Source organism: Nannospalax galili, unplaced genomic scaffold (genome assembly GCF_000622305.1).
Source record: "Nannospalax galili isolate Female #2095 unplaced genomic scaffold, S.galili_v1.0 scaffold310, whole genome shotgun sequence".
Taxonomy (NCBI): domain Eukaryota; kingdom Metazoa; phylum Chordata; class Mammalia; order Rodentia; family Spalacidae; genus Nannospalax; species Nannospalax galili.
In genome coordinates, this window is record NW_008328488.1 from 656,257 (window position 1) to 670,429 (window position 14,173).

At 47.7% G+C, this 14,173-nt stretch overlaps 1 protein-coding gene across 3 annotated transcripts in view; it reads right to left on the reverse strand.

Moving 5' to 3' along the window:
- Positions 1-14,173, reverse strand: part of Nav2 (neuron navigator 2) — a 402,958-nt gene that overhangs the window by 174,824 nt on the left and 213,961 nt on the right. For all 3 annotated transcript variants that reach the window (XM_017796647.2, XM_017796645.2, XM_017796641.2), the window contains one exon: positions 2,684-3,761. In XM_017796647.2, coding sequence (XP_017652136.1) covers positions 2,684-3,761 — 1,078 coding nt within the window. The remainder of the gene's footprint in view (positions 1-2,683; positions 3,762-14,173) is intronic.

A 14,173-nucleotide genomic window follows, 5' to 3' on the forward strand; every position in this document is an offset into this window, starting at 1 on the left:
TTTCTGAAAAGGCCCTACACACGCTTCTGCCCTTTTGTGTTACGAATTTATGTGAAGCAGCATTCTTAGCACTGATGATTACAAAATAAAAATATCACCCAACTTTGAGAAATGTTGAAGGTGTTTTGTTTCCTACAATACCAAATAATAGGTAAAGATTGAATTTAAAATTTTTTCACTATATGCAGATTTGCTTTTGTCTTTAATTAGTGGTAAAATTATATGTATACCAAAGAATTTCTCTGTTTTCTGTACAGTACTGGGGATTGAACTCATGGCCACACCCATTCCAGCAAATGTTCTGTAGCTCAGCCATATTCCCAACCCTTTAAAGAATTGTTTTAAATCAAATTTTTTTTATGATTTATCATTAGCAAATGTTTTATTTGGATACCTAATTTACATATCTATATACCTGGGGTCATGTAAAAATTACCTGGGTGAAAGGGATCACGAGTGGAAAAAGTTTAAGAAGCCCTGGGGCTGGAGAGATGGATCATTGGTTAAGAGCACTAGCTGCTCTTGCAGAAAACCTGGGTTTGATTCCCAGCACCCACAGGGTGGCTAACAGTCGTTCATAACTCCAGTTCCAGGGGATCTGACGCCCTCTTCAGACCTCTGAGGGCCCTGTACCTACCTAGAGACACAGGTGCACCTACCTAGAGACAGGCAATACACTCATACACATAAAATTAGTAAATAAAATATTTTAAAAGAAACCCTGATTTAAAGAGTAGGACAGCACAGTCCCTGTAGATGGACAGGCTTGGGTTTAAACACAGGTTCTTGTCACAAGCTAGTGCAAGCAGCTGGGTAAGATATAGGAGCTAAGACGTAGAAAGCCCTTAGCCAGATCTTTGCACACACTTGGTGCACAAGCAATTAGCTGTTCCTGAGGCCAGTGCCCAAGACCACGGCGGGTGACAGGACACAGGAGAGGGTGTGTACCCCAGTTCCTGTCCAGGTTTTTCCTTCCCAGCCTCTCTTCCCTGACTCCTCTAAAGAGGACTTTACGCCGTGTGAGCACACACCGGAGTGGAACTTGACCATCTGCGAAGTTCCCTTCCTCCTGCCCCTCACACACCCATCATAGTCTTTCTTCCCATAGAAAAGCTTGAGATTATAACAATAATCAAAGTGGATGCTTTACAATCTGTCAAGTGATCGCAGTCAAAATAGGGAAAGAATGGGGTTGAAGGTGATCTGAGACTCATACATTTTAATTTTGCTAATCAGGAACCTGTCAAGTAGCTTGAATGTACATTATCTTGTCACTGAAAGCTGCTGGGATTGGGACAGTCTCACAGGAGCTATTCAGTCACTTCCGTAGTTCAGAGAACAATTCTATGAGAAGCCGTGCAGGCAGGGAGACACGCCAGGCCACTATCAAAACCCTGGCACTCTTCTCAGAACCATTAGCAGAGCTGATGATGGACCAACTGGAACGGCAGCCCTCACTGAAGAGGAAGTGTGCAGGAGGGAAGAGGGGAGCCTGGAGGAGGGGGAGCCTGGAGGAGGGGGAGCCTGGAGGAGGGGGAGCCTGGTATCCCCTTACTGCGTGGCTGGTGGCTGGTTTTCCCCTGCCATGGCTAGAGATAGAATGTTAAGAGCTCACAGGAACACAGCTCAGGCAGGCAGGGAGGGAACATGTCATACACACAGGAAACTAAGTATGGGTATGAATCTATGTACTCAGGCATGCATGTGAAAATACATTTGCCTTTGACACATGAATATGGACTTGTGCCCATACTTGGCATGTGACTGCGGGCATTTAAGTGCATCATGCGTGTGCAGTTATATACATGTATTATTGAGGGAGAACTGTAAACTAAGTGGGTAGAATTTGACATCTGATCGTTTCCTATGCACAGGTAGTAAGTGCCTTCCGGCTGTGCAGTGTGGCAGAGTACACCACCCATCTCCAGCACAGGGCCAGGGTAAGTCTGTATGCCACACACCTCAGCTCCCTTCTAGGTACTGCGGGGGCTTTTATGGATCTGAAGGGTCGGTCAGTCAGGAGGCTGGCCCAGCACAGGCGTGTGGCTCAGGCTGAGCAGAGGGGCTCTGCTGTCAGAGCCGGGAGGAGCAACCAGCACCTGGTTCCACATGGCCCTAGGGATGTGCTATCAGAGGGCCGGCCGGGGGGCCAGGGAAGGGACAGTGGCTTATCAGTACAGCACTCCTTGCTCTAGAGCTGGCCCTTCCCTATCACACTGGTCTCCTTACTCTTCTCCCCCGTTCCTCTCCTTCAGAAAGCCCCAGCAGGTAGTCTGGGCTGTGAGAGCCGAAAGTTCAAGGCCAGTGCTGCCAAAAAAAATCCCGACTACTTCGCAGGGAGCTTGACCTTTACTTAAGCACATCTACCATGGGTTACAGCTTATGCCGGGTGACACCATACCAGCCACCTTGCATGTTCAGGCCTGAATTCACATTCCTGCTACTTCCAAAATGCCCTGGTCCCCACAGACATGTGGGGAGGCCTGCTCATGCCGAGGTCAGCTCCTAGGCCTTCCCCTTCAGGGTTCTCTGAGCTTTCGATCACGGTACTGGGATTGAAGACTCTAGGTGGAACCACGTGTTGCTCTGGCTATCGGTTCCTCGGTTCCTATGTCCCTGGACCCTGCACTGGCAGACACATCCAGGCACTCTACCAGGGTGAGGGGTGACAGGTGCCGCCTACCTGTACAGGAAAGGAGCAACCGTGGCAGTGTTGGGATGGCTGTATTGCTGCTGGGGCTGAGGTAGCTGAACACTGACGGTATGGCTTCCAGTGGTCTGGGTGGTCCCGACGGAGCCGCTGACGGTCTGGCTGCTGATGCTGTGGTTCAGAGTGGTCCCCGCCGGGCCTTTTCCCTCCGAGGACGCCAAGCTGGAGGAGGGGCTGGAATGCCTGCTGTCCACTGGGGGCTTCTGCGGGGCGATCCCCGAGCTCGGCTTCCCGCTCCGGCTCCGTTCCCCTTCCTTGGGAGCGGCGGGGGCACTTGGGGACTTGCCCGGCACACTCTTCATCCCTGGTTTTGGTATCCCACTGTGGGAAGGGGCCGTGGCCTCCTTCTTGGCACTGCTGAGCTTCCCCCCTTTGGGGATGAAGCTGGCGATCTTGGAGGACTTTTTTGGCATCTCGGTCACGGCCACCGCGCTGAGCTCTTCCTGCGCCTCGTCCTTGAGGTCGGGCCTCTCGGCCACCGAGACTCTCTTGGCGAGGCCCTTGTCCTTGTCCCGCTGGTGCTTCTCCTTCTCGCTGCCCTTGGGGGAGCTCTTCTTGTTGGTCAGTGCCCTGCTGAAGGTGCGCTGGGCGATGCCCTTGAGTGCAATCTTGGGGCTGCTGGACGCGGGGCCCGGGGTGCAGAGCGCGCGGCCGCTGGCCTCCAGCTCCTCGGTCTCCTCGAAGCTCGGCAGGATCTCCAGCCGCTCGCAGCTGGCGTCCCGGGACGCAGAGCCCTCCCCTGCCTTGGAGCCCCCTTTGCTGTTGAAAAGTTTGAGCTTTTCCAGCATGGACTTCTGACTGTTGGGAGGCGGCTTCATGGCTTCAGGCGCGGGCCTGGGGGCGTCGGGCGCAGCGGCCTTGACCGACAGCATGGACGACGTGGCGCTGTGCTTCACGCTGAGCGACTTGCTGCGCCAGGGCTTGGAGGCCGAGCCGGGCTGGGGGATGGCTGAAGAGGGGCAGCTAGCAGGGACGCCGGGGCTGTTCTCCAAGAAGGCAGGTGCAGTTTCGCTCATTCCTGGGTTGGAGGCGGCTGAGGCTGTCGATGGCTCTGCAGAGACAGGGAAAGGACAGAGTCCTGAATCCTACCTGCTGATCTGCACGGGAGAGGCGGACTGTTCAACCGCTGGCTACCGAGTCAGTCATCCCCACCCAAATGCCCCGCGGCTCCATTACTGGAGGCGTGGATTATCTGTAGTTAAAATTCAAACCCAGCACATCCTCCTGTTCTCCACCATGCACACTTCGCACCGCCCCTCCCCCAACCCCACCAGCTTGGTTGTGTCTGCAAACACACGCCAAACTTCTTAAAACATGATTTATTTTTATTTTATGTGTATGAAGGTTTGGTTTGCATGAATGTAGGTGCACCTGTGCCATGTTATGCCCATGAGGACTGGAAGAAGGCATTGGTATTTCTGGAACTGGAATTACAGACAGTTGTCCAGCTACCATGTGGGTGCTAAGAACTAAATCCAGATCCTCTGCAAGAGCAGCCAGTGTTCTTAACTGCTGAGTCATCTCTCCAGCCCCTCACATACCAATCTTAACAGTAACACGCATGGCATAATTAAAAATTCATATCTAGCCAGGTATGGTGGTGCACACCTTTAATCCCAGCATGCTGGAGGCAGAGGCAGGTGGATCTTCTTGAGACTGAGGGCAGCCTGGTCTACATAGTGAATTCCAGGTCACTTGGGACTACAGGAAAATCCTACCTCAAAAAGAAAATGCAAATTTATGGAGAAGCATACAAAATCTTGTACCACCACCCACCACTACTGTGGTGTGCCAGAAGTGTAGGAAATAACACTACTTTAAATTATTTAATCCAGAATTCAGTTTATGCACAAGAATCAAGAAACAGCCAACTTTTAGGGAAACAATGTAGCAGACATTAAAATAAAGTAGGCCAATAAATAAAGGAATAAGTAAACAAAAATAGAAAAGGAGGTGAAACGAAGAGGAGTTTTTAATGAAGGAATAGCTACCCACAAAATTTGCCATGTCCTATCAAAACACGTAAGCTTGTCCTGTGTCGGCACTTTCGTAGACATAAACACGATCCAGACTGGATCTTCTTTACAAAGACCTTCTTTTGTCTAAGAACATAATCTGTGCATATATATGGCTTTCTTAAGGCAAGAAAACACAGGTTATCTGAAAGTCAAGGCTTCCCCTTTGGCTCAGCATGTTTCCCTGCCCAAAGTCTTTTCTCACAAATGCCTCAAGATATTTCTAGACAAGCGCCAAGACTATTCTGGGAAGCGCAGGCTCCCCACGGCTCTGCTCCTCACCGAGGTGGTCAGGCGTCACAGCCTGGAACTGCAGCCCCTTCAGGCAGTGGCACTGAGAAGATACAGCAGTGACTTCAAGTACCCACTGATGCTGGACAAAGTGGCCAGAAAACAGAGGAATCACACTGTACTGAGCCGCCCCCCCAAAGCCCAGCCCCATCAGCCCCCTATGAGGGACTCTGTATCCCCAAAGTCACAGTAAATAGGACTTACCTAGCAGCGTCCACTTGCTCCCACAAGGATTCCCTAGGAGAAACTCTGCAAAGTGAGAGGCTGCCTTTCCAATTGTCACAAGTGTTTTCGGTTAAACTGCTCATGTTTCTAATTAACTTCTGTCATCCGCAACTACTCCTGTGCCCAGAAGCCTGGCAGGATTAACGGTTGCTTCCTCGGGGGCGTGCTTTCTCTCTCTTTTTTTTCTTCCTAATACCTATGTTCCGCTGCTCTCCAGCAACAGAGTAAACTGTGTATAGAGCGGCTTTTGATGATTTAAAAGTCAACGGCTGCAGGGGCTGAGGCCGGGTGAAGGCAGCCCTGTGTGGGGTGCAAGCCACTGGGAGCCAGGCAGCCTGGAACTGGCTCCTTCAGCTCGCAGCTGCGTGGGGAAGCCACAGCTCTGGGTGATCTAAAGCAGACCTCCCAATGTTTTAAAATACATCCATCTTCCTCACTTACCAGGGGTTTGGGTTGGGAGGGTAGAGTGCTGCATAACTCTCCCTACCAAAACTCAAGGGTGATGCTGGATCTTTTCCTGGGCAGAGCCAGAGACTGGCTTTCAAACTAGCTCTGGGAGCCCACCCAGGCCAACAGCCTGTCACAGGGTCTCCCCAGCTTGGTACTGTCTCCTAAGAGGGAAGGGGCACTCGTAGGGATCTGGAGGCACAAATCTCAGCATATTGTCAAATGGGGCTCTAGCTCTCATTGTACAAGAGGAAAGGAAGGCCAGGGAGGGCTGAAGAGGTCTTCGTCATCTGGCTAGAATGGGCAGATCCGGGATTTGAACCCAGATTTCCTGACACAAGGACTGTCAAGGGCAGCAACCTTCATTTTTTTTTTTTTTTTTTTTTTTTTAAAGGCAGGGTCTCACATATCCCAGGCTAGCCTTGAACTTGCTATGTAGCTGAGGATAACCTTGAACTTCTGATTCTCCAACCTCCACCTCCCAGTGTACATCACTCCTGGTTCACAAAGTGCTAGGGACTGAACCTGGGGCTTTGTGCATGCTAGGAAAGCTCTCCACCAATTAAGTGTCATTCCCAGCCCACCACCTCCTTTTTGAAGAATGCATGCAAACAGCAGTCACTTCCATCCCTACCGCATTCTTCTGGCACTGTCTCTCCTGGCTTATATGATGGTGACACCCATGGTGGGACCAGCCATGTACCACATCAGGAAGCAGCTGGACCACAGAATAAAGACCAACATTCCAAGGGACAACTTCCAGGAAAACTGCGTTTCCCTTTACCTAGGATCTTGTCAAGGGCCAAGTGAAACATATACCCATCAATCCATTCATCCATTTACTAACTCATTCCCCATCCATCCACCCACACCCATCCATTAACTCACATCCATCTATCCATCCATCCATCCACAGCCATCTACCCCAATTCATCCACTTACCTACTCATTCATTCATCTGTCTACCTACTCACACCCACCCATTCATCCTCTCACACACATCCATCCATCCATCCATCCACCCACCCACATCCATCCATTCGTCTATCTACCCACCAATCAATCCATCCACCCACATACCCACCCATCCACCCACTCCCATCCACCCCAATTCACCCACCCAGCTACTCATCCACTCGATGAGTTCATTGACACCAGCATTCACTTACTCATCAAGCACTTCACATGTGCTAGACGCTGTTCCAGATACTTGGGATTCATACACAACAGAACAAAGACTCTGCCTTTACAGACATTACATTTTAATGAAAAGAAACGGGTAACTATTAATAAATTATATCATTCAGAGGAAAATAAACGCTAAGAAAAGTAGATTTGGGGGTAGGTTGCAGTATTGTTCTTGTAGGAGCTGCAGGATTACATTGAGATACAGCTCTTTCCTAAAGCAGCTTTGGGCACAGCGCCCACCTGTACAAGGATCAGCCAGACATTGATGGGGACTCCTACGAGCATGCTCGGTAACTATTCTGACCAGAAGCATGCCTACGGGCCATTTCTATGCGTTTTCAACACTAACACTCGGCAGCTAGAAATTAACTTACAACTATGTGGCTAACAACTGACCCAGAAGGAAGTGTTCTGCCTCCTGCCCCCATCTGCCAGATTCACTGTGTCTCCTTCAGAAAAGGTGATGGGCCCAGGGATATTACACAGTCACTTCTTAGGCCATGACACAATAGCTCCCAGGAACTCTGTTGTGTCTTCCAAACCCCAGTTCAAATGCCTCTTCCCCTAACAAGCCACACTGCCTGGCTTTCCCTACTACGGCTTCCCAGGGACTCTGTCTGTTCTAGTTTGTTTCTCCATTGCTGTCACAAAACACTCTGACCACTACAAACTTGAGGAGGAAAGGGTTTGTCTTACATCTCCTGGGTCACAGTTCATCTGGAAGCCCAAGGTAGGAACCTGGAGGCAGGAGCTGGAGCACAGGCCATGGAGGAATGCTGCTTACTGGCTTGCTCCTCTGGCCCCTGGTCAACCTGCTTTCTTATACAACACAGGCCCACCTGCCCAGGGGGTGGCACTACCCACAGTGGGCTGGGCCCTCCCACATCACTCAACAATCAAGAAGATGCCCCTCAGACATGGCCACAGGCCAGTCCAATGGAGGAAATGCCCCAATTGAGGCTCCCTCCACCCAGGTGTGTCAAATTGACACTAAGGCGATCCAGCACACTGTCCAAACCTCCCTCAAGCAATGGCTTTGGAGAGCCACCTGCTGTGCAGCACGTGCGGGCACGCAGAACCGAACACGATACAAGTCAAGCCCTCTAGGAACTCTGCAGCCAGGGGTGCAGCAAATATCAAAACCAAGCACAGGGCACAGTGGAGTAGCAGAGGGACTGTAAGGAGAAGTGGATCTACCAATTCTTCCTGGAGTTTGGGAAGCCTTCCTGGAGGAGGTGACCCTTCAACTGCCATGTAGTAGTTCTGTTATGAACTGGTTAGCTACTCCTTTATTTAGTCTGATGTCCACTATGGCAGAAGCCCTCTTTTCTTCATGTAACTTTTCTTCGTGTTCCAAAGCCTATCCGAGTGCAGGAACAGCCAGTCAAGGGCTTCTGAAGGGCTTGCTTGGCAGATCTGGGGTTTATAGTTGTTTTTTTCTTGAGACAGGGTTTCCCTGTAGCCCCAGTTGGCCTGGAACTCACTATATAGACAAGGCTGGCCTCGATCTCATAGAGATCACCCTGCCTCTGCCTCCCAAATGGAATTAAAGGTGTGCACCACCATGCCCAGCTTATATTGGTTGGCAGATTACTAACCACAAATCACATTTTCAAGCCACATTTAAGGCAAAAGAAATGCAGGTTTTACCAGGAGTCACTAAACATTTTATTAAAATTTTCAAACCTGGGGTTGAGGAAATAGCTCAACAGGTAAAAATGCTTAATGCAAAATCCAGATGACTTGAGTTTGATCCTTAGAACCCTTATAGAGGTGGAAGGAGAGAACCAACCCCACCCGGTTGTCCTCTGACCTCCACATGCACAGTCACACAACAGTAATAAATAAAACAAAACAGCTTTCAAGCCTAAATTCATGCACTGGAGAGGGAGTTCAAAACTCAGAGTTGGCTTTTGGCCTGACTCCCTTGGTTATAAAACCTTGGGGACTTCTCGAAGCTCTTCATTACAGTGATGAAAGACATCTGCAGAGATGACTCTGGATTTGGTTTCTGATGTCTTCCAAGTAGGGTTAGAGGGACCAGGGTGTCTGTGGATGAGACAGTATGCACTCACATCACAGCCAGGTGACAGGCTTCAGGTCAGGAGTGGTTTCGATCAGGTTAACCATAACAGTTTCTGCCAGTATGAGGGTTTGAATGAATGACTTCAGGTCCAGCCTCAGACCTTGCAGGGTTCTCAGACAGAAAGATGCCAGAGTAGGTAGACCAAGCCTCCACCCTTCATCCCTCACTAAAGGTGACATTGCAGATAAGCCACCTTGTCCTGCCATGCTTCAGCTATTCCATTCGTAAGAAAGAGGGTGAGCCAGGCATGGTGCATGCCTTTAATCCCAGCACTTGGGAGAAAGAGGCAGGTGGATGAAAGTTCAATGTCAGCTTGGTCTATATAAAGTGTTCCAGATCAGCCAGGGCTACATAATGAGACCCTGCCTCAAAAAAGAAGATAAAGAAATGAGCCTTTTCTCTGGAGTCTTTTCAGCTTGGCTCATGTTAGGATCCCGGGCCTCCAGGAACCCCATGAAGAGAAGCCATGGCCAACCTTGCTTAGCCCTCATGCCTTAATCCTGTCCCCGGTCAACACTCGGCGTGGTTACGTGGTTACGTGGTAACGTATAGGCATGTGGTATTCCCTCATTTTCAGATACTCTCCCTCCACAGTTCCTCAGATGATGCTTACTAAAGGAGAAAGCTGGCCACTGCAAGGTACTATCAGCTTTGATCAAGTCAAAAATCCTGGTGTCCCAGGAGAACAAGCCTGGGGGGTGGGAGACAGAGAGAGGGAAAGGGAAGGGGGGAGAAAGAGGGTAAAGGAGAGCGAAGCATGAGTTCTTCAAATTCAGTGACTTCTCACTTGCCTCTTCTTCTGTGTACATGAACCTTCCTTTAGAGCAAAGGACTGCAAGTAGGAAAGGGAAAATATCCATAAAAATGCTCCATAACCCACAGCATCACTAGGGCCATTAAGAGAAGTGAACTGCTTCGCCTGGCCCACAAAACCAGAATTTTTATCTTTTAAAAGGTAGGACAGCTGGGGCTACAGAGAGACCCTGTCTCAAAAAGACTGAAAAAAAAAAAAATAAGGTAGAGATTAGGCAGGCGCTGCAGGCCTTTAATCTCAGCACTTGGGAGGCAGAGGCAGGTGGACCTATGTGAGTTCAAGGCCAGCCTGGTCTACACAGTTCAGCCAGCCAGGGCTTCATGATGAGACCCTGTCTTAAATATAGATTTAAATTTGAGTTGACTTAAGAAAAATATGACCAAAAAAAAGCCAAAAAAGCCACAAGTGATTCACAGATTTGGCAAAAAGCACACAGGTTTGTGAGTGACGCAGGCTGAAGAAACACTATTATATTACACCAAGACATATTTGTGTTCTATTAAATCTATTCTTTTAGGAAAATGTGGGACTATGGGGAAATCAAGCCAGAAAGCTCAAGCTGGATCAGCTCCAAAACTCATCTGAAATGGCTCCTTTTAGAACTTGATCCACTCAGATATCTGTTTGTTTGGCATGGGATATATCTTGCTGAGAATGAGCAGGTCAGCCACATGACCTAGCCATGATGAGTGAAATAATCTTAAAAGATCTTTAAAAATTCTGTGAATTTTGGACCACTAACTATAGTTAAGAATAATCTAGTGTGTCATGCATCCATGTAAAACTGAGTATCAAGAAATTCTTTTTACAACTTCATTCTAAATGTATGTGAGTGTGTATGCATGTACACATGCACGCTTGGGCATGTGATACCACAACACTTTTGTGGAGGTCAGAGGACAATTTTCAGGAGTTGGTTCTCTTTCCAACATGTGATTCCTGGGGATCAAACTCTAGTCATCAGGTGCCAGGTGCACCAGGTACCTTTACCCTCTGAGCCTCTTGGGTGCATTAGATCCCAAGACACACTCTCATTATACACAATAAACTTTGGCACAGCCCATGCTGGTGTCCCTGATAGGAGGGGCTGAGGAGTAGCTCATTTGGCAAGTGTTTGCCTTCCAGTCCCTAGAACCTACATATAAAAGTTTGGCATGGTAGCATGTGCTCAATGCTGGGGAGAAGAGACAGGTGAATCCCTTGGACTCTGGCCAACCTAGTCTACTTGATGAGTTCCAGGCCAGTGAAAGGCCTTGCCTTGAAAAAAAAAACAAAGGACGGGGTACCTGAGAGACCACCTGAGGCTGTGAGACTGTCCTCTGTTCTCCACATGTATCCACACATACATGTACACCTGCACACACACATAATGCTGATGACTGAGCCCCTGATCCACTTTTCTGACCCCATTCCTGGCTCCTACAGGGCAACCTGAACATCTCAGTTCTAAGAGACCAACTTACAAGGCTCACTCACCACCAACTGACAATCTCTGCAAGCAGGAAAGGTCTCCTTTGAAACATTGCAGGCGGGTGCTTTGAAGAAAGGGAAAATCTTTGGTTTTTCTGGCAACCAGCCTTAACCGCCTCCGAAAGGAACCCAAATGGTCTCTAAATGAAAATACTGTGTAAGGCAGACCATAAGCACTTTCCCCTCTCTCTCAAAAAAACTGCAGTCCAGGTCTCCTCTCTTCCTACCTTTCTGTTAGGGAGCCGTTGGTGGTCTGGCCCTGAAGCCAACAGATACAAAGACTGAGTGTGTCCCAGGCTGGCTGACCCCAGCGCCTGTCAGTGGTAGTGTGATTTGAAATCTGCCCCAGGGAGGTTTCTGGTCTAAATCCTTTCCAAAGCCTTTGGGGAATAGATCTGATAATTGGGTCTGGGAAAATGTTTGCAATTTCCTATAATTTGTCAAGGTGTCAATCTTGACCATTCAGATTTGTGAAGATAATTGAAACCAGTTGAATTATCCTAAGTGTATGTTTTAGAACTCACACCAATCACCAGATCACAGATGGGCATTTGAATGTAGCTCGACTCCTGGATGGTTCTACAGGACTCTGGAACCTTCTCTGAACTGTCGGAGAAATCATTATTATTTTGAAACCAAGTCTCATGCAGATTAGTCTCGACTCAAACTCATTATGTAGCTGAGGAATGAGCCTGAACGCCTGATCCTCCTGCCTCCACCTTCCAAGCACTGGGGTTGCGGGTGTGCGCCACTGTACGTGGCTTCAGGGTCTTATACTAAGGCAGAAGCTTGAACACGGTTCTCTCACTGGCTGATTCTTAGAGAGGATCCTTGAAGAAATGAGGAAAACAGCGTAAGAATGCCATGAAATGGGGCTGGTGAGGCGGCTCAGCAGTTAAGAGCACTGGCTGCTTTTGCAGAGGACTCAGGTTCCATTCCCAGCACCTCACATGGCGGCTAACAACCATCAATAACTCCAATTTCAGGGGACCCGACTCCTCTTCTGACACCCACGAGCAGTGTGCGACACTGGTGCACTTACACCCACGCAGGCAAAATACTCATACACATAAAAATGAAAATAGCAAGTTAAATATTAATAAAAGAATACCATGGAGTTTGAGCAGGAGCCGGGCTGGTCTGGAGGGGGAGGAACAAGATGTCCACACACGTGTGTATAATCCCACAGGCTCCTCAGAGGTCCAAGCCAGATAAAGACTATCTTCACAGTCAAAGCTCTGCTGTATTTTTAAGTTGCTTTATTAATGCAAAGTCTGTAAGCCCCAATGCCAGAGAAGCTAATCTTCTCTGCCTTACAAGAGCCGTCAGGTTTTCCTCAAGACTCTCAGTTCAGAGGAGGGAGAACGCTCGACAGCTGGACACTACAGTCGTGTTCCTTCTAATATATGATGAGGCAATCCCCTTTCTTTGGTGGCTTGTTTTGGCTAACACCGAGTGAGACTATGGGTAATGAGGTCATTTGTTTCTCCGCTGGTAGCTGAAAAAACAGTACAGGACAACAAGGAGACACCACTCAGTCATCCCAAGTGCATCCAAGTGGTTTCACAAGACATGCTTTCAGATCCCACTAATGGTATGAAGAACTGGGAACACCAAACAAAGGAAAGCTTACTAGAAAAGCCATGATAGAGTCTGGCTTATGTGTTACCTAATACCCCCAATAAACTTCAAATCTGTCTCTGTCTCTGTCTCTGTCTCTCTCTCTCTCTCACACACACATACACACACAGTATATCAAAAGGTATGTCCTACACAAAATTTAAAAATCCTACTCATCTGGACAAAGAGAAGACATGACGTTTTTTTCCCTAACACTCAGTAATTCTTTATTTAAAATTTACTTGTTCAGATTACTGTGTATTTTCTATTTCCTTAATGATATAGTAATAATATAGTTGTTTTTAATTAATAAAAACAATATATATGCTATTAACTTACATTATTCTAAAATTTGTATTTTGTAAACTTTGGCAGTTCATATAATTTTGGGACCTTTCATTACTTTAAATGCCAAAGAAAATCCTAAATTATAAAAGTATATTTCCTTCACTTCTAATTTTACACATAGGGTTTTAAAAAAAAAGATCTTTTTATGAGCAATCAGTGGAGAGTTAATTTTTAAAGTTCACTAATCTGTAGATTCCACTTTCCTTTATAGCAGAGGATTAAAACTGATGCTTAGCATGCCTCATGTTGATGATAGTGCACTCCTTGTACAGATTCTCCTGTGTATAAACCATCAAAGCCATACACATCGAGGACAGCAGCAGGAGCAGGATTAGGCACGGGTAAACTTCACCTGGAACACAGATTGCTATTGCTCTGTGTGTCTTAAGGACCATTATATACCTGAATACAAAACACACAAAAAAGACTCATTTGGTGATTTTTTTTTTCTCCTTTTAAATGAACCCTTTAAATCGCATGACACATAAACTATTCTTCTCTCTCTCTCTCTCTCTCTCTCTCTCTCTCTCTCTCTCTCTCTCTCTCTCTCTCTCTCTCAAAACAGGGTCTCTCTGCAGCCCCAGCTGTCCTGGAACTCACTAAGTAGACCAGGCTGACCTTGCACTCAGAGAGATCTGCCTGCCTCTGCCTCCTGAGTGCTGGGTTTAAAGGCGTGCACCACCACGCTTGGCCTCCTCTCTTAACATTCAAAAGCTAAATATTCTATGCATCCTCAGCACTTATCAGCCTTGATTTTTCATTTAGTTGGAAAGAGATGGTGCCACATGATCAAAACTATATACACACTTCCCAGTGTTTCCCAGAAGTTACACAAGCACATGCTTCGTCTCTTAAGGAATAATCATAGTCGGAACTGGAAATGGGCGGGAACATCAGCAGTCAGTTCAGACCAAAGAAAATTTTAAATAATTTTCAAAATTTAGCTAATGTTATCCCTT